Source organism: Hemisphaericaspora subhashii (genome assembly GCF_019202705.1).
Source record: "Hemisphaericaspora subhashii strain CBS 10753 chromosome Unknown scaffold34, whole genome shotgun sequence".
NCBI lineage: Eukaryota > Fungi > Ascomycota > Pichiomycetes > Serinales > Debaryomycetaceae > Hemisphaericaspora > Hemisphaericaspora subhashii.
This window is the reverse complement of record NW_026057378.1, coordinates 23,130-42,685: the sequence shown is the minus strand read 5'-3', so window position 1 is coordinate 42,685 and position 19,556 is coordinate 23,130. Positions and strand designations below refer to the sequence as shown.

General features: G+C 35.5%; 5 protein-coding genes across 5 annotated transcripts; 4 read left to right on the top strand and 1 right to left on the bottom strand. All coding sequences in view use genetic code 12, as the record gives it.

Moving 5' to 3' along the window:
• Positions 1-333: 333 nt before the first annotated feature.
• On the top strand, positions 334-2,064 carry J8A68_004810 (Ca(2+)-binding ATP:ADP antiporter; the record flags this gene model as incomplete). Its single annotated transcript, XM_049408809.1, has 1 exon — positions 334-2,064. One exon carries the CDS (start codon positions 334-336, stop codon positions 2,062-2,064), a length of 1,731 nt encoding a protein of 576 aa, XP_049261890.1.
• Positions 2,065-2,122: 58 nt separating this feature from the next.
• Positions 2,123-2,812, bottom strand: J8A68_004809 (uncharacterized protein; the record flags this gene model as incomplete). The annotated part of the gene is made up of 1 exon (XM_049408808.1): positions 2,123-2,812. The coding sequence occupies one exon, from the start codon at positions 2,810-2,812 to the stop codon at positions 2,123-2,125; it is 690 nt and encodes a 229-aa protein (XP_049261889.1).
• A 155-nt stretch (positions 2,813-2,967) lies between these two features.
• On the top strand, positions 2,968-5,616 carry PMS1 (ATP-binding mismatch repair protein; the record flags this gene model as incomplete). Its single annotated transcript, XM_049408807.1, has 1 exon — positions 2,968-5,616. One exon carries the CDS (start codon positions 2,968-2,970, stop codon positions 5,614-5,616), a length of 2,649 nt encoding a protein of 882 aa, XP_049261888.1.
• A 1,581-nt stretch (positions 5,617-7,197) lies between these two features.
• Positions 7,198-9,820, top strand: J8A68_004807 (uncharacterized protein; the record flags this gene model as incomplete). Its single annotated transcript, XM_049408806.1, has 2 exons — positions 7,198-7,270; positions 7,332-9,820. The coding sequence occupies 2 exons, from the start codon at positions 7,198-7,200 to the stop codon at positions 9,818-9,820; spliced, it is 2,562 nt and encodes an 853-aa protein (XP_049261887.1).
• A 7,722-nt stretch (positions 9,821-17,542) lies between these two features.
• Positions 17,543-18,388, top strand: J8A68_004806 (uncharacterized protein; the record flags this gene model as incomplete). Its single annotated transcript, XM_049408805.1, has 2 exons — positions 17,543-17,762; positions 18,159-18,388. The coding sequence occupies 2 exons, from the start codon at positions 17,543-17,545 to the stop codon at positions 18,386-18,388; spliced, it is 450 nt and encodes a 149-aa protein (XP_049261886.1).
• Between the last annotated feature and the right edge of the window lie 1,168 nt (positions 18,389-19,556).

Below are 19,556 nucleotides of genomic sequence, written 5' to 3'. Positions count from 1 at the left end.
AAATAAAAATGATAAATGAATTTCCCATCAAAAAAAAGAGTTTACTAGTATAGAGTTTCTTTTAAACTGTGAATTACTTAAACTAAGAAGGCATCTTCTTATTGTCTTACCAGATAGTATTTAACTCCAAGTGGTTTACTCAACAATTTTTAATATTCAAATTTTCTGGCAAATCAATTGTCCCGGGATTTATCGTGAGAAGAAGAAGAAAAAAATTCCCATAAGAAAATTTCAATTTCTTCCGAGCAACGTTTTTAAAAATCCAATTGATTGTTTTCCAATCATTTACTACCCAATTCCTATAATAATTTACAAGCACACACTACTGTCCCAATGACGAGCAGTCATAGTCCCATAATATCATATAACCAACCGTCCTCATATTCATCGTCATCTTCACACTCAACCAACTCAAATTCGCCCAGTTCCACGACTACCACCACTACCACTGCATCGGGTCCACCTACACACAAGCCAGACGATTATGAGAGTCTTTTTAACAAGTTGGATATTCAGCACACTGGGGAAATAACCCTAAGTGACTTTAAGAAGGCTATTAAATCTCTTAATCATCCTATAAGCTCAAATCCGGACTTAATTCAAAAGATTTTCAATTCATTTGATTCAAATCATGATAAAGTAATTGATTTCAATGATTTTAAAATATATCTTTCAACTACTGATGATCAAATTTTGAAAGGCTTCAATGTAATAGATCAAGATAATGATGGGAAATTAAATAAAGCAGATTTTGTTCGATATTTAAAACAATCACTTAATTTAAATCCCAGTGAATTTAATATTGATTTATTCTTTAAACAAATTGATTATAAAAATGATGGGTATATAACATATGATGAGTTTCGACAATTCTTATTATTGATGCCAAGATTACATGGATCTAGAATCAAAACCGCTTTTAATTTTATTGTTGAAGAATTTGATATAAGTTCCGATGGTGATGTTACATTAATCAATCAATTTTTAAATGGATTTGGATTCTTTTTAGCTGGTGGGTTTTCGGGAGTAGTTTCGAGAACATGTACTGCTCCATTCGATAGAATTAAAGTGTTTTTAATTGCCAGAACCGATTTATCATCAACGATTTTGCATTCGAAGCAAGAAATTGCAAGACAAATTGCTTCAGGGGCAGAATTACATATCATTGAAGAATTACGTAAAAAACTAGCCCATGCTGAATTACAAGTTGCCAAAGAAAAAGCAGCGGCTGCAGCAACAACGACTTTACGAGAAAAGACCATTAGATCTCCTATTGTACAAGCAGCAAGAACTATTTGGATACAAGGTGGTTTTAGAGCATTTTACGTGGGGAATGGATTAAATGTTGTAAAAGTTTTCCCTGAAGCAGCCATGAAATTTGGTTCATTTGAAGCAGCTAAAAGATTCTTGGCTAGAATTGAAGGAGTTGATGATGTATCTAAAATGTCTAAATTATCAACTTATTTAGCGGGTGGATTTGGTGGGGTTGTTGCTCAATTTGCCGTATATCCAATTGATACTTTAAAGTTTAGATTACAATGTTCAAATCTTGATAGTTCACTTAAGGGGAATGCATTATTAGTACAAACAGTTAAAGATATGTTTCAAGAAGGTGGGGCGAGAATATTTTATCGAGGAATACTTGTTGGAACTGGTGGGATTTTCCCCTATGCTGCATTAGATTTAGGAACATTTACAACCCTTAAAAATTGGTTAGTAAAACGTCAAAGTAGAAAAACTGGAATTAAAGAAGATGATGTTAAATTACCAAATTATATGGTATTAAGTTTAGGGGCATTATCAGGGACATTTGGTGCAACTGTTGTTTATCCAATTAACTTATTAAGAACTAGATTACAAGCTCAAGGTACATATGCTCATCCTTATACCTACAATGGATTTTTTGATGTTTTACATAAAACTATAGCAAGGGAAGGATATCCTGGTTTATTTAAAGGTTTAGTTCCCAATTTAGCCAAAGTTGCTCCAGCTGTTTCTATTTCATATTTTATGTATGAAAATTTAAAGAGTTTTTTTGGATTAAATAATAAAGTGAAGAATTGAGTAGAATTATTTATTAAATAGTGAATATATTTATATATTACAATATTTATTTCATAGATCAAAATATTTCATTATAAAGATCAAAATTTATTATTTGTAAATCAACATTTCCAATGGGTATATAATCTTTCTTTTCAATTGGTTGATCATATGATTCAACAGTTTGTTGTTGTTGTAATCTCACCCAATTGGATGTTGTTGGATTAATCTGTTCATCTAAATCAACTAATATCTTGAAGAAGTTAGTATCATCTCTATTATCATCAATATTCAATTGTTTTAATTGTTGAATATGATGAAATAATATTGAATTAAATTGAGTATAAATTTCTTGCCAATCAATTCCTTCAATATTTAATTTAGATGATTGATCATTGGCTATATCATCTAAATTATTAATAGTTTGTTGTAAATTGATAATAAAATTATGAAATTTAATCAAATATTTACTTTTAATTTGATTAGTATTTGTATTATAAATTATACAATTAATTTCATTTAAACCATTTGATTGACTAACTATTAAATTATTAATAATATTTATAATTAAATCATTTAAATATTGTTGAATTAATGGATTTCTATTTTTATAAATTATTAATTCAAATGATTTAAATTTATCAAATGTTAATTGATTATAAATTTTATTATAATATAAAATTTGATTTATCCAAACAATAAAGAATTCTTTAAATGTTAATAATAAATTATTAATAGTTAATGGAAGTGAAGAAGATGTCCCTTCCATGCTTACTTACTCTGTAACTAATTATGAGTTGTCTTTAAGGTTGCCCTGGGCCAGTTTATAGACGCGCATTTCCACGGCGCGTGATTATTTATATTTTGATATTTTGATTTTCAATTTTTATAAATTTTTATGAATTTGTTGCTTTTCATTATCCAATGAATAATATACAAGGTATTAATACAACTGATGTTTCTAAGATTACTTCAGGACAAGTGATTATTGATTTGAAAGCAATTATTAAAGAATTAGTTGAAAATTCAATTGATGCTGAAAGTACTAAAATCGAAATCATTTTTGTCAATTATGGAATTGATTCAATTTCAATTCAAGATAATGGAATTGGTATCAATCAATTAGATTTTGAAACAGTATGCCTTAGAAACCATACATCAAAATTAGCTGAATTTGCCGATCTAGAATCATTAAATACTTTAGGATTTAGAGGGGAAGCTTTAAATTCAATTTGTTCTATTTCAAAATCAGTTTCAATGATAACAAATACAATTAATGATTATCCTAAAAATTATCATTTAAAATTTGATCAATTTGGTAAATTATCTTCCAAAATAGAGAAAATTGGTGGTATAAGTAATAAATCAGGTACTTTAATTAAAATTGAACAAATTTTCCATAATTTACCAGTTAGATTAAAGAATTTTATTAAGAATAATAAGAGAGAATTTCAAAAATCAATAAATTGGTTAATTAATTATTTATTGATTTATCCCAATATTAAATTTACCATTTATAATCTTATAAATTCCAAAAAACAATTAATTTTATCAACAAAGGGAGGTAAAGATTGTTCAATAATTGATAATTTAATTTCAATATTTGGTAATAATGGAAATAAGAATTTATTACCCATTTCATTAAATGTCAATTCCGATATCAATTTACTGGGATATATATCATCCTATTCATTCGGCTTGGGTCGTTCAACCCAAGATAGACAATTCTTATTTATAAATAAACGACCAATTATTCTTAAAAGTTTATCGAAATTAATTAATGAAGTTTATAAATCTTTTAATCATGTTCAATTTCCTATTTTCATTTTAAATTTGGAAATTAATACTAATATATTGGATGTAAATTTATTACCTGATAAATCACAAGTTTTAATTCATCAAGAATCTGAATTGTTGGAATTGATTAGACAGAATTTAATTGAGTTTTATGAATCCCAAGATAATATCATCATTCCAAAGAATAACAATGTCTCTTTACAACTGGTTATTAAACTGGTTGATCAAGAGATTGAACAAGGAGCATTATTGTTGCAGAATAGAAAACTGAAAAGAAAGCTACAGGCTGAGACCGCGGACGAAAAGTTATTCGAAGAAGATTTTGAGGATGAAGTTGTTGGGAACATCGATGACGCTGTTGGAAACATCCTGAGGAAAGAGACTGAACTAGGAAATGGAGAGGGTCACAAAGGTTTTGTACTGAGAGAACCGAAACAAATAGATATTTTAGATCCCGATGACATCTGTAAAGCTGTTGACGAAGAATATGAAAGTGAAGAAGTAGACGAAAAAAGTGAAGTAGATAGCCAGAATGACATAACAAGGCCGTATGAGAAACAATTAGACAAACAGCCGCCACCAAATGCCGCCTTTGAGATTACTAGAATAGAGTCCTCTACAGGGAAAATACAAGAGCAAGATAGCGTGGATATAGAGGATGTTGACGAGGAAGAAGTGGGCGACATAGAAGAGTCTGAAGAGGAAAGTGTCGCTTTGCACAATGTTCCTGTTGAAATTAGCAAATCCACCACTTCTGCACCACTTAGTTCATCTCAATGCTGTTCAATAACTCAAGGCGACTCTATTTTCAGTTCTGAATTTTCCCCGTCGTCAATAGACTCAATTGAACAACAGCAAAGCAAGACCGACCATTGCAATCATGCGGATGATCAGCATGGAATTAACTTTTATCCCGTAAAGGATGACATTTTGACTATAGAAGTTGGGTCAAATGTCTTTGAAGAAAGTCTGATGGAACGTCCAAGCAAACGGGCTAAGAAACTGAACAATCTATATCAAACAAGAGTTGGCTATAGTTCTGAACAATTGCTATCGAATTTAAAGTTGCAATATTTTGATAACAATAATTTGGAACAGGAAGGGAAGAACAATAATATTACAATCAATCAAGATTTGATTGATAATGATAAACTATATCATATCCGTAAGTCGGATTTTTTATCAATGAAATTAATTGGTCAATTTAATTTAGGGTTTATATTAGTTAATCATCATGAAAATAATTTATTCATTATCGATCAACATGCAAGTGATGAAAAGTTTAATTTTGAGAATTTACTTGCTAATTTTCAAATCAAATATCAACATTTAGTTCTTCCTAAACAATTAGAGTTAAATATAATTGATGAAATGACTGTAATTGAACATGAAAAGATATTTATTGATAATGGGTTTAAATTACGAATCATTAGTGATAATTTACCGGGTAAGAAAGTTTTATTAATTTCATTGCCAATATATCAAAATATTATATTCTCCCTTGATGATTTTTATGAATTAATAAATTTAATTAATGAACAACCATATAATAATAATATTAAATGTAATAAAATTAGAAAGATTGTTGCCATGAAAGCATGTCGTAGTAGTATAATGATTGGAACATCTTTATCTAATTTTAAAATGAATCAAATTGTTAATAATCTAAGTACATTAGATAAACCTTGGAATTGTCCTCATGGCAGGCCAACAATGAGACATTTGGTTGAATTAACTAATTGGAAAACAAATAGTTATTATGATTATGAAATTTGAAAATATATTTAAATTTAGAAAGTACATTATTAATAGATTTACGAAGTAGTACATGTACAATATACGATTATTCTTGATTCTTTTGCAAAACAACGTTAAGCGAACAACTAATGACGTATTTCATTTTACTAATATATTAATCAGAAAAGAAAAAAATAAAAATAAAAATGAATCATATGATTATGAACCTATAAATTACCCCCCATTATGAATCTAGAATTAAACAATGAGGTAATGGGGAAATATGAATTTATTATTTATTATCATTCTCTTTTTGTTTTAAAAGAATGTATATCGTATTATTTTTAAGATTATGCACTTTAGATTGAAAATAATCTATTTTTTTTGACAATTCTCCACATCTAAGATAGCCTTCATGGGTTAAGTGATTCTTTTTTTTGAAGAAGAATCGAATTTTTTGATAATTTTCTTGACTAATAATTTCTCCCCTCTTTGAGGATTAAAATTAGCTTCTGAAAAGAAAAAGAAAAATTGAAGTACATAGTCGATTTTAGAATGCTGGTGTGAATGCTTTGTTCATGTTTAGAGACATCGACTGAGTTAGACACCGAAGTTTACGAGTTTTTTGTTTAGATAACAAAGGGGGTATGGAAAAACATGAGGAAAAGGGCTCACTAAAAAATAAAATTTTATGATTGTTGAAACCATGACTTCATTCGCCACATCAAAATGGGGTAGTATATACGAATAAAATAAAAGTTAAAAAATGTCAAAAATAAATCCAAAACTTTGTCCTTTTCGAAGATGATTACTCGAAAGGACTACCATTTATGCATATAGAAATACACAAAACTCTTAAGGAGGTAGTCTGAGTGAATTCATGTAGATACCGAGGTTGAGACCTGGCACAATTTCCACAATTTTAAAGCTGGCAGGCAAGCCATTGAAAGCCAAATCTGGAAAAATATTTTTTAATTTATAACTCTGCTAGAATAGCCGCACCCTGCTTGATTTTAATTTAAAGTTGACATTATGAAATTGACGTTGTACATCAACTAAGACCTAAAATCTCTTAGAACAGAACACCTTTAATGACTGTAAACGTAGACTTTCTTAGTGAAGAATAGATTGAAAAGTCCTTCTATCCCACTTCTTATTACTTCTTTTGCATCAGAACAATATGAAATTATTAACATCCCGCCTTTGTTTTGAAGATATTTTTGAGTTGACAAAATGAAATATTAATCTTCTAGAACGTTGTCTAAAATAAGAATTTGAATGTATCATAAAAAATAATTAAAAGTTAATAATTGAATAATAAAAAAATAAAAAATAAAATTGTTCAAGTGATCAGCCCAAGTATTTAAAAAATAAAACAACCTTTTGGTTTTGTGTAATAAACCCTTTAAATTTATTTTTGAAATAAAATAAAATAAATTATAAATAAATTTATATATAAATTGAAACCAAAAAGTTACATTTTTAATTTCTTCTTTCCTTCTTTCTCTTTAAAATATAAATTCATTTATCAAATCTATAATTAACGTTTCAAAGGTAAAGCAACTTTCACATAAGCAAATAAAAATATTCAATTGGAATATACTTATCTAAATGCAAGTCATGGTTTATCCCCATCCCGCTTTACCTAAACCTGAAAGAAAAACGAGAAAGACCCACAAAAATTCTCGTGACGGTATGTTTCTTTATGATTCAATAAAGGAAGATGTTTTGTTTTTAACTAACATATAGTATAGGATGTCCAAATTGTAAATCAAAACGAATAAAATGTTCAGAAGAACTTCCATCTTGTTTCAATTGCATAAAAAAGAACTATCGATGTGGATATTTGGATTTCCCTAAAGAAAAATTAGACGCTATCAGAAAGAAGAATGCTAAGAAAGAACAACAGAGTCAACAACATAATCCACCTCAGTCTACATCTTCATCGGTAAACAAAGAGATCCGTAATCCACGAAAGAAAAGCACCGATTTGAGCCGTCCTCCTCCAGCTCCAACTACAGAAGAACCTCCAATGCAATTGGTTAATGATCTGTATTTAAGTAATGGAATAAGTTCTTTTTTAGATAATGATCAATTCTATAACGGTGGAAATATCAAGAATAAGTCACCAGTGCTATCAGATACACCCAACAACAGCGAACAGTTATTAAGCAATTACTTTCGTATGCCAATACCAAATGAACAACCCAATGAATCAACACCTCCGAATATATTTAATAACGTGCCACAAGACAGTTTTAGTTACTTTAATATACCTTCCGACGAACAGAAGCCTGATTTGTACAGCGATTCATTAAAAAGAATCTATCACGATTATAATATCGGCTTTGAACTTCCCAATGGTTATTCGACCGAGTCTTCAGCTGATGCCATGGTAATAAATAATGAACAAACAAATGGTTTTAACGGCTTTGAAAATAATGATACAACAGCATGGAATGATCTATTCTTACCTTCGGTAAACGATATGAGTTTCTCGTCTCCATCATCAGTAGCAAATGGAAATCCACTACCAAATGCAATTCCCAGCTCTCAGACTTTTAGAATGTTAAAATTCCCTACAAAATTAGGTGCCGTCATTAGCAACAAGAGCTACCAGAAGGACAAATTGAGTCAAGAAAGAGTCAAGGGAATGCTTATTCCAATGTGGACAAAACAGAATGTTAATGGGATCTGGTCTTCCGTGTTCAATAAGTCTATTGCTTTCAAAGTATATTTTTCATTTTTTATGGACTGTTCCTTGAATGTACTTCTCAAAGTCTGTAATAAATCAATCCATTCAGGAACAAATTTGACATGTTTCACATTCGAGACTTTGGAACAGTTGACAAGAAAATCATACAATTACTACGGATCATTGATCAAGGATTTACGAGAATCCATAAGTTCCTTAGATCCAGAATACTCGACGATGGTTTCTTGGTACGCTGGATTTTCACTGCATTTGCATACCCATACCACTGCCGAGTCAATAGCATTGCTCTATAGTGGATCATCATCCTTGCTAAACAATGCCATTGCAAAATGCGAAACAATTGAAGAAGTTCCTCCAACCTTATTGATACTAACGCATGTTTTGAAAAGCGATGTTGCTGCTTCAATGATTCCTGATTATCAATTTGAAGTCATTAAAGAACTTTATGAAGATTTAAATGAATTCAAAACCTTTATCAATTATAATCAGGGTTTAACATCCGAAAACAATGGATATATTTTGAAAGCTTATATAGAAGTCATGAGTTTTCTTAAGACACTTATTGAAGAGATTTATCCAAAGTTTGTAGCGATCAATAAATCCTACAAGGCTAAATACAACCTTGAGGACAAGACTAATAACCTAGTGTTCATTTCCCCGTCGATGTTGTTTGATTTGTTGGTGAAATGGTTTAATGTGATTCCAAGTTATGCTTGCTCAATTGGAGAAAGAATGACTCCGTTAAAGAAGACGTTCTACTTGTTTTATCCTGCGATTGGAATTGCATTGGCCAATGTATTTCCCCTGTTAAGATGCGTAGCTCTAGTTGACTCATTCTATATGCTTTATCCCCATTGTGACTTCAATAACAAACTTTATCAATTTACCATTGACGAAGTTTCAAACCCCCAGCAATATCAATATTTGTACAATTTATCTACCAAATTAATACGAATTATAAATTTCTTCACTAATCGTCAACAAATCATTAATCATTACCTACAAGCTCATTATGATTTTGGAAATTGCCATTTGGAGCTGGTTGAAACAAATGATGATTCGAGCGTTCACAACATCATAAGGATACTCCCTCCAAAATTGGACACCAAAGAGATAATGCTTTCAAACTTCGGAATAAACACTATAATCAACCTTAATAACTACCCAATGATCAACGCTTTCTTTGGAGATATTCAAAGTGAAGTCAAGCAAGTTATCGAGTACGAGAACCATGCCCAAAAGATGAGAATTAATCAGTTTAGATTAAAATACAAAGACTTACAGTCATCTTCATCGGATAAGCCCGACAGTTTTATACAAAATGATAACCAATTGCATGACTTTGACTACACAAAAGGCTATTTTACGTTTGACTATAAGATTGAGACAGCTATACAGTTGTACAGCTTACTACAAAAGAAATCATGGCCCCAATTGACTATAGAATCAATTCATATCTCCCTTTGCAACCTTGAATTGGCAATGCAAGAGATTCAAAAAAGTATTTGCAACAAACGTACTAAGTGAAGGTGGAGTTTGTCTGAGGTTGCTATCGAACAGAAATACAATAAGGCTCGAAAGTACATACTTTATTAGCACGTTTTATACAGTAATATTATTCATTTCAGTAAGCGTCTCTATTGTCGTATCGGTCATCTTGGAGAAGACGACTAAAAGCTCTAATAAAGTAGGTTGATACCGCCCCCTAACTAGTCGCATCAGGATATGCCTTTCTCACAATATACTTTGCACTCGCCCAGTATTGACTCGTAGCACAACCATCCCTATTCGTTTGAGAGCCGGTGGCTCAAACAGTCATATATTTGCAAACCTATACTTTCAGGATATACACCATCGGCTCCCTCACATTAATTGAAGAAATTTTTCACCCCAAATCAAGAAACACTTTTCTGGAATTGGAAACGACAATTTGATGGGGCCGAAACAATCCCTAGCTGACATCATATAGCCTATTAGTAATATTCCGGCGAATTTAAGCGTTGGAGGCAAGTACTTTTTAATATAGATTTACGTTTTATTAACCTGTGACTTGCTCAGCAAAAGTTCACAAATCAAAAAATGATGCAAAACAACACTCTCGAAACTTGAGCCAAATTTAGCATGGATTATGAGAGTATAAATTAGATCAACACACACTCTTTTTCATCTACGCATTAAGTATTTCTTGATCTTACAGCCCTTTGAGTTGTCCCAGTATTCATAACGCAAGCGGCTAGTTAAACATCGCCTTGTTCACAGAGAATCTTTGACATTGATCTACTCTAAGGGATGCATCCAACAACTTACTCAATCATATCAGGGCCCAAGCAGTACAATATCCTAGGCTTGCATGCATTTTTTCAGTTTTAGCGCTGCTTCGCTAAAGTAGGGAGGTAACTAACTCCGAATCCAAAAATTCGACCAGAAATGAATCAAAAAGTTTAGAATTCTTCACCAGAACACTATATTTAGACTGAGCGATCACCGAGCAAGATCAAATGCTCCTTAGTTAATGCAATCATTTTTAATAAAACGCGGAAGGAACATGAGGTTTCCAATTTGATATCTTGTCGAGTATTATGAAACACAATAACCCTTCATTTACATGGTTTTCAAGATGCTTGCCATTTTCTGGAATGGAGTCACCCCATTAGTATAATCCAAGGTCTGGTAAATCGACTGATTCATAAAATGTTTTGAGACCATCCAGAGTCAATACTAAAGTAATTGGAAATACTTTCAGAGAAGGAAGTAGGAGTCAAATGCTAACAAAAATGTCACAGAACCACAGAATAATTAACATGAAACTCAGAAACAGCGACATCGGCAGGCAAAGGAGAAAGTCAAGATCAACGAATCAATTCACTTAAGCATCCTCCATCAGTCAATAATTCCAGATTAGTTCAAGCAGAAGTTGCATAATTAGCAGACAATACACTAAATGCACATGACAAAGACCAGTTGATTGCTCGACTTCAAGCATCACATCCTGCATTCTTCGGAGGTCATTGCTACAGCTTGCATGAGAGTTGCGGTGGAATTAGAAAACCTGGCGAATGGAATTGCCACCGCTAGCATTGGCCCTGTGCCAGTGAAAGGCTGTGTCGAACCCGTCGCAACTAACCAAATCAGTTCTATTTGGATAAAGTCAAAAGAGACAAGTATTTGAGGGCGAATGCTAACCCAAAAGCAAGGTTCAGATAAGGGATTGGAATATCAATACAGTATTGAGAAATAGCAAACCAAATTTCAGCAAAACATCATCGTCCGTAATCATGAACGAACTGATCAATAATACGTCGAATCGTAGTATCTGACGAAGATACTGGGAAGAACAAACCACGAGTTCCCTCAAGATCAAACTGAGAAAAGAAGTTTCAGTGCACGTTTTGAAACGAAAAAGCTGTAATTGATTCAGAACCAGAGCCTTTTGAATGCCTCGTTTCAGCAAACATAGGGCCGAGCGTGCTGTGTAACCTTGGACGTAATTCCCTAGCTCTAGAATCTAGCATTACCAGTCTGTTATTGGGCCAGATTCATCCTGAGGTGAGCATCTAGAGTAAATTAATTACGATAACCTTGGCGGATAGGGCATCATCTTCTATAAACAAGCAATGGCAATCAACATAAGAAGATACATTAGAGGCAACACCAAAATACTACAGACAACGTTCGACTTATCTTCATGGCCAACAAACGAACCACCAACCATCAAGCTTCTAGAAATTGTAAAAGGTGAGCCATCACAGTCAGAAAAGGAGAATCCGATTGGCCAATGGTTTTTTGGTAGATACTGTAGCAGCTAACCCAGCATTGAGCGTCCCTATTGCACTCAAACCGATATGAGCGCCGTGGGAATGAATAGCCCAAGGCGAAGGCACGAATATTTCATCATCAGCAAGAGGTACCGTCCTAACATTGCGAATATCAAATATAGATAGCAAGATATCTTTCTTTAAGAAAACTGGTCAGAGATACCACCAATATTTTAAACAGTTCGGGAATCGGATACCTTCAAGTGACCAATTTCTTGATGAGCAAGCTGAGGGAAAAGCCAGTGATAAAAATAGCAACATCTAGCTTCACGAGATTGAGCCACAGTCATCGATTTTTGAGCTAGGTTACCAACAGCTCATGTTAATCAAACGTAATCAAAGGACTCTGGAGCTATAGCCGTCATATCCTTCACAATTTCACGAAATTGATCGAGAAAACTCCCTGTTGAAGGAAAGAGCAAAAGTAACTTTGATAGAAATTCACGAAGAATCGTATTTAAAGGTTGGACTTCAATATCCATAGTCAATGGTAAATCCCTGCATAGTTATCGACACCACTACAAACCAAGGGACAGTTGTCTCCATAACTACCTATTATCAGTTCCAACCTTGCCAGTTGATGGAGAGTAGATTCACTTGAATGGCTCATGAACTGAAGTAGTGATAAGGCTTCTTTATGCCTTTCGGCGTTGCTTTTCGCAAGCTTTACTGCAGCAAAACAACCACGGCTGAGTACATGTTTGGTTATTCCTTGGGAAAAACACAGCTTTGTTTTACGATACTATACGTCAATTCATAGTGTTCAGAATGACGCTCATCTATTTTGAATATCACATATTTGGCACGTCTCGCAGTGACAAGGTAAGAACCCAATTGGGAATGGTGAACAAGTTGAGAACTACATTGGGGTAGTTACAATCACGGTTTTCTGGAAATGCCCAATTACTAGATTCTTCTATGGGCAGACCAAGGAGTGTCGAGGTCGTTAAACATTTTTGGCATTACCATGACCTAGTAGAATATTCTTGTTTGTTATCCCCTCCTTACAGCCTGCAGACATTACATAAAGATCCATGATACTACAATAAAGAAGTGCACATGATATGCATAATTGCATAGTTAGATCCAAATGATAGAGAGGGATTTTGGCATGTTTGGTTTTCACTTCGAATAGGTCAACAAACATGGTCATTAGTTAGCTTCGATGTTCCGCTGTGCCTTATTTCTGGATCGGTCAACATGAATTTGGAAACTCTATTCTTAATCTAATTTAAAAATGCACTTCAGTTGAGGGAGTGTGCGTCACCAATGTGGGGTCACTTGATAAGACCGTAAAGCTTGGGACCGATAATCATATTCCAGCCAGCGATAATAAATAAGGAGATACCATAACCCTACAAACGGAATAGAAATCATTCAAGTAATAAAGCCCAGCTAGGAAACCATTTTAATAACAAAATGCCTCCCTAATGGGAACAACATTAAGCTCTCAAAGTTTTATATCTTGTACCAGAAGCATAATAAACAAGTAGGTTCATTTGGAAATTATCAAAACCAAAGACTTGTCCGCAATTATCTGAAGAAATATGCCAACCACCATTTCTACAAAATCACGAATTAAGAGTGTTGGGAAAGAATAATCCAAGCGCTTCATAATTGCTAAACTGATATGAGAATTTGTCATGAGAATAATGGATTGAACAAATTGCGTTTAAGCTAATTTGTGTAAAAATTCGTGTAAATTTTACAGAAAAGAATTCGAGGTTATGATACATTATAGGAATAGCTATTATGTTTACAGGTTCTTCAAATTTCTCACGATAGCCTGGGTCGGTAATGTCCCAGATTGTAATGTCAATATAAGGAATGACCGCTCTGATACCTTCCAGCAAGTGGACAAACCGACCGGAACTGATTTGGTAAGCCGTTTCGCCAAATATGTTAGTAGCACATACAGCAAATGTTTGAAGTCACAGAGTTCACCAACTGTAAGGGAAAGGAGCTAGTCGGTCATCAAGCCTACACTTAATTTATGCCAGGGAGGGTCGGTCTCTGTCCGAGGAACAACTGGGCGATTTAGTATGGAAATAATGGGAGCTGAACGTAAATAGTTCGAAGATATATAACTAGACTAAGAACGATTACCAACTCGACCGTTGCCACTTAGAAGGACTCTTGTTTGTCCATTTCTGTTTCCGATTAAAAGATGGGGGAGAATCCATAGGTATTTATCTAAGTCCGGGTGAATATCATAGGAGGAAGATACATGGACGCTGGGTGTAACTCGAAGTAATACAAATGCAAATTGACACCATTCCCAAACACTAGATTGAGCACATGGGAACGTTTTGTGTCTGTCATGGGTGGAACTAGGCATCTACCATGCTTTCTGGGAACTGAGAACCTCAGTCCGGGTAAATCTAACACCCCATCCTGTTGTATTAGGGTTTCCTTAGAGTACCGCCGACCGGGCGACAGAATTCGCTCAAAGCGGTCATAAGCCGAAATAAGAGGACGTCGGATCCGAAATTCTAATATTATTACTCAAATACAATACTGACTTTGTAACCTATGCTACGATCTACGGAAATGACACAAAACTAGTAGAATCTACGGGAATGACACAAAGCCGATACGGCCGAAAGCACTTTTGTGTCACACACCTTAACTCCGACCCGATCTAATACTATCACATTGCATTATTTTTAACATTTTCATTAATTTTCACACTGTTCCGGCATACAGAATCTTTTTTCTGTCCAAACCCAAAAACAATGATATTTTTACTTAATTTATACACATTTCCTGTATGAAATTTATTTGATACACAAAATATAATGCGGAGATACCTAATTAGGAAGGTCCTTAAGTGCTTTTTTAATTTTCGGCAGTTTCCTATTTTGGCTTATAGCCGATGACACAAAGTGGACTTAATTTCCGAGATTACCTGATTAGGATTGCAGCCGATAGCACAAAGTCCCATACACGCCAACCGTCAACTTTTGGACAAAAAAAACATTGTTCACCAGGCTGGCTTTTTTTATTAGAAAGAGAACATCCAATCTTACATATAAACGTTTTTTAGTTAACAAAAAAGAGCCAATCTGGTGAATAATCGGGGGAACAATCGGGTTTTTTCGGAGACAGTTGGCGTTTACTTAGTCGCTACGGATAGTAGAATTTATCAATGAAACATCTTTCCTGACATCACTGAGAGTCGTATGTCTTAGTGAAAGGCTACAATGGTCCTTGATAGCTCGTTATCACTGAGATATATTTGAGGGACGAGGTCTAAGAGATAAGTCTGTATCCCCCGCTGATAAGAGAGAAGCCCCACCGGGTCTACGTTTGACAATTGACTTCTGCAGAGCCACGATGAACACCATCCTGTAAGACCCCTAAGGGTAAGGTCCAATTTCGAGAGAGGAATAAGTCAAAATTGACCCACTGGGCTTTAGACCGCACCCAAGTGGACGTTCGATAACTAGGCAATCAGTGAGTTTGTCACTAACCGGCTGGCCATAAACATGAAACAATCCGCTACTTAGGTTAGTGCAATGAAGTAGCTAATTTGACTTAAGCTGAGGTGAGGATGACATCAGAGCCCTAAGGTTTCTGAGTGAACCAAACCTCCACACTCATACCCCAACAGTCAGGGGAAGTGTGGCACGAGGGAACGGTCAAACGAGGTGCTCAGAAGCGACGTAGACCCGAATGCATTAGGGTCAGCTTGAAAGATTTGGAGAGTGCCTAGTTTGAGAGAGTCCAACACTAATAAGAAGATAGTAGTTCCAGACGTCATGAAACGCTCCGACAATGGGGGAAGACCACCACGTGTAGCAGAACAAACGGACTGGGTTCAATGAACACGACAACCTGGTAAAGCCGTGGGAGCACGGTTGTTTACCCAAGCCACAGAACCCGGCTGGCTGGCGACTGCAGGGATTGAATTTAAACTCAAACCGATATGAGCTTACATATACCGCGGTTGTCTTTAAGTGAACTGTAAGAGGCTAGTAGTGAGGACGGTATAGAAGTTGATATGTACGTAACTGGATGGTTGAATGATTACACGATTCTCCTACTTTATAATTGCCGGACACGAAGAGGTTCCATTTGCTGTGTGCTTTTAGAATGACAAGAAGACTCTATGCAGCTTAATTCAAACCTTATTGTCCCCTATAGCCCGAGCAAAATAAGCCGTTAACTGTGAGGCATACGGCTATAATAGCTAGTGGCATTCTTAACCCTAGCGCGAATGCCAATGTGGCGGTGAGCTATTCCTCATCGGTACACCTATCCCGCCCCTTATATCTCTCTACTGCGAGCGTTGGCTTCGACCAACTACTCTCACTATGAGTCTAGCTACTTTAGACCCAAATGGGATGTGTGATCACGACCAGCTCCTGATCAGGTGTGGACTATGCCAGCATCCTACGAGTACGATCTATATCCCGTACTGCATCGTAGAGCTCCCCCCCACTCTGGCCACTTCCGACAGTATGATCTCAGACTACCTCATGGAAATCTGGGACTCTCACCGGTCGGTCTAAACTTTGTAAGGCTAAACACTGAACCAATGAGGTTTGCATAGTGTTGACACTTACCACTACTAGCGCCAGAACGGTATGAAACAGAGAAGACCAGTACGAAGTGACTAGAGATATAAGATAGGGGAAACTTGAGAGTTTCGATGTGACACCGACATCAGAAAAGCTGTCTGAAGTATCCCAGGGCTATCAGTGAAAGCTACTAGACCCTCTGCGGGGCTTAAGCTACCCTGCTACTTTCCCCTGAAGACAATTGCCCAAGCCCTCCTTATATCCATACCCACACTTCCAGCAGGTACGTAGATACTGCATAGTGAACAGGTAGAACCCACCTATACGGCAACCGATAGCGTATCAAAGCTACATAGGGATGATAGGGTCATATAGATCGAGAATCGCCATTGTCTGTTTGTCAACTCGATGCCTTATAGGCTCATCTCGTCTTATTCTGGGTGGTTGGGTAGAGCTTTTCGTTGTTGCTAGAGCCACTTCAGATGGTTTAACAAGAGCCAGCAATGGTTTTGTCATCTGTGGGTCACTCTCAGTCTTGAGTCTAGGAGTACGAAGGAAACTTAGATGCTCTCTCTGCTATGCGCTAGCGCACCAGTCCAGCGTAGACCAGCACTGGGTAAAGCTCTCGACTAAGACTGACAGTTGTCATGGCTCCAGAGAGCTCCACAAACAATCTCTGTATTCATTTTTAAAATATTACAAGAGGTACCTTGGGAAATGATAGCTGTGCCCCAGGCAGGGCAGCATAGATGAGGAGAAATTTTTGATACGACTTAGTTCTCTGATTACTAGTGATATTAACAATTCCAAACGCTAGTAATTAGGAATAACGGTTGGTACTCGTAAACTGTAGAAGTTTGCAAGTTTTGCGTGGATATTAAGTTTGTCTTGAGTTTATTTTCTGTCAAACTATGGCCACCCTCGAAGATTATTGCTCCATTCGAGGAATTGTTCATCAAAAGCCAATCCGAAACTCGTCCGTACAGAATGGCATGGCTGAAAAATCTCCAAGTACTATTGAAGTTATATCCAAGAAACTACGTTATCATCTGTACCTTCCTCCGTCATTCCGGACCTTGTCCGTTCAATGCGGTGCATTTGTTCACAACCATCTCTCATTCAATTCCACGGGTGAGATATTTCCCTTGCACGGTGCTCAGATCATTCTCCATCTTTGAACCTTCCTCAAGCAGGCTTCCTTTGCTTCCTCTTGGTTCCTTCCGAGTTAACAATCATTCGAAACTAAAACTTGCTTCTGTCCCATGCCTGATGGTTGTTTATGCAGCTGATAGGTGAAGCTCCTAAATATGCAACAGAAGTGTTTTATTGTCGGTAATCATGTTCGGTTCTTTGCACGTGGAGGTCCTGTGGCTAGAGGTAAAGTGCTGCTCCCTTCCAATCAACAAGTATGTGACAAAATTGCAGTGCTTGATTACCTCCTATTGCTCTTCAAACCCCATTTTCTGATACCAAATGTTGGTGTGTAACCTTCTTCAACCTCCTCCCAGGATTCATTCTGAAAACTAGCACCATCCGACACACAATATGGTGCTCAACCCACGACTTATGATTCAACAACTTCAATTTATCAACCGGGTCCTGAGGCCGAGAAGTGGGATCCCATTGTAAAGCGGTTCAATGATGTCCAACAACCTACTACTGAACCGCAGCTCAAGAAAGCTAAAAGTGAATCTGGTCCAGTACCAGTTGAAAAATCAATGACAACAATAGTGGTGATGAAGACTATCCACGGTTAGATGATGAATATAGGTCAGCAGCTAATTCATTGCTGGCTATGAAACCTTCTAGCAACAAGATACCAAAGAATGTTGAAGAGCCTAAGAGAAGTCCCGACTGGGTAAAATGGAAAGCTATTGATCCAGAAATTATGGCACATCAACAAAATCAAAAGTTGGACTTTAACTAATGGTTGTATGCGACTTCTCACTTGAAAAGATGATGTTAAGACTACTCCCATTGCACAGGGATTTTGTCAACGTGAAAGCATTAACTACACGGAAATATTTGCTCCAACTATTAGAAGTTAGTCTATTAAACTTCTCAAGGTATTATCAGCAAAGACTTGTAAGTCCATTTATCAGATGGACTTGCCAACTTCATTCTTGAATGGAATCCTCAAAGAAGAAGTCTACATGAATGTGCCTCCAGGTCTTGTGGTAAAGGATAGAAGTTTGGTATGCAAGTTAAACAAGTCACTCTACTATTGATTAGAGCAAGCGCCTCTCTGATATCACAATCAACGATCTATTGGTCAATAATGGTTATAAAAGATTGACTGGTGAACTTGGTCTATTAGACTGCGAGGTTTATATTGGTTTATATTGGATGATTTGCTTATATCAGGTAACCTGATTGAAGACATTAATGATGCGAAGTCACTACTCAAGCTGAAGTGAAGGTTCTAGGTCTAACACAGAAATTCTTGAGAATGAAGATGCAATAGAACCAAAATGAAATTCGTGTCAGTAAGATCAAACGTTTAACAGGAGTCCACCAAACCACAAGGATCAGTATAGTGCTGCCGAACGCATAGAAAGTGAAGTTCTGTGTATTGAAAAATGTACATTTGGCTCGAAAGTTTGCTCATCCAGAAAGGATGGTCTCTCAATAAAAGGTAATGAAAGCATTTAGTTTACGCTACTTCAACTTTTACCACAAAATTTAGTGTTTTTCTTCAATACAATTTAGTCCATCAAAAGATTTGACAAGAATCACCCACATTGGGCTGGAATACGAAGAAGAGAAACTCTCCAGTTGAATCTCTATTAATTGTCTGCCGAAAGCTGTTGGAGTTGCCGTCTTCAGCCATGCCGTTACAGCAACAACATCCACTTTTTTAACCGGACTTTCACGGAATGAGACTCGTAACTAGAAGTTCCGATGACTTTTATCCAGGTGTTCATT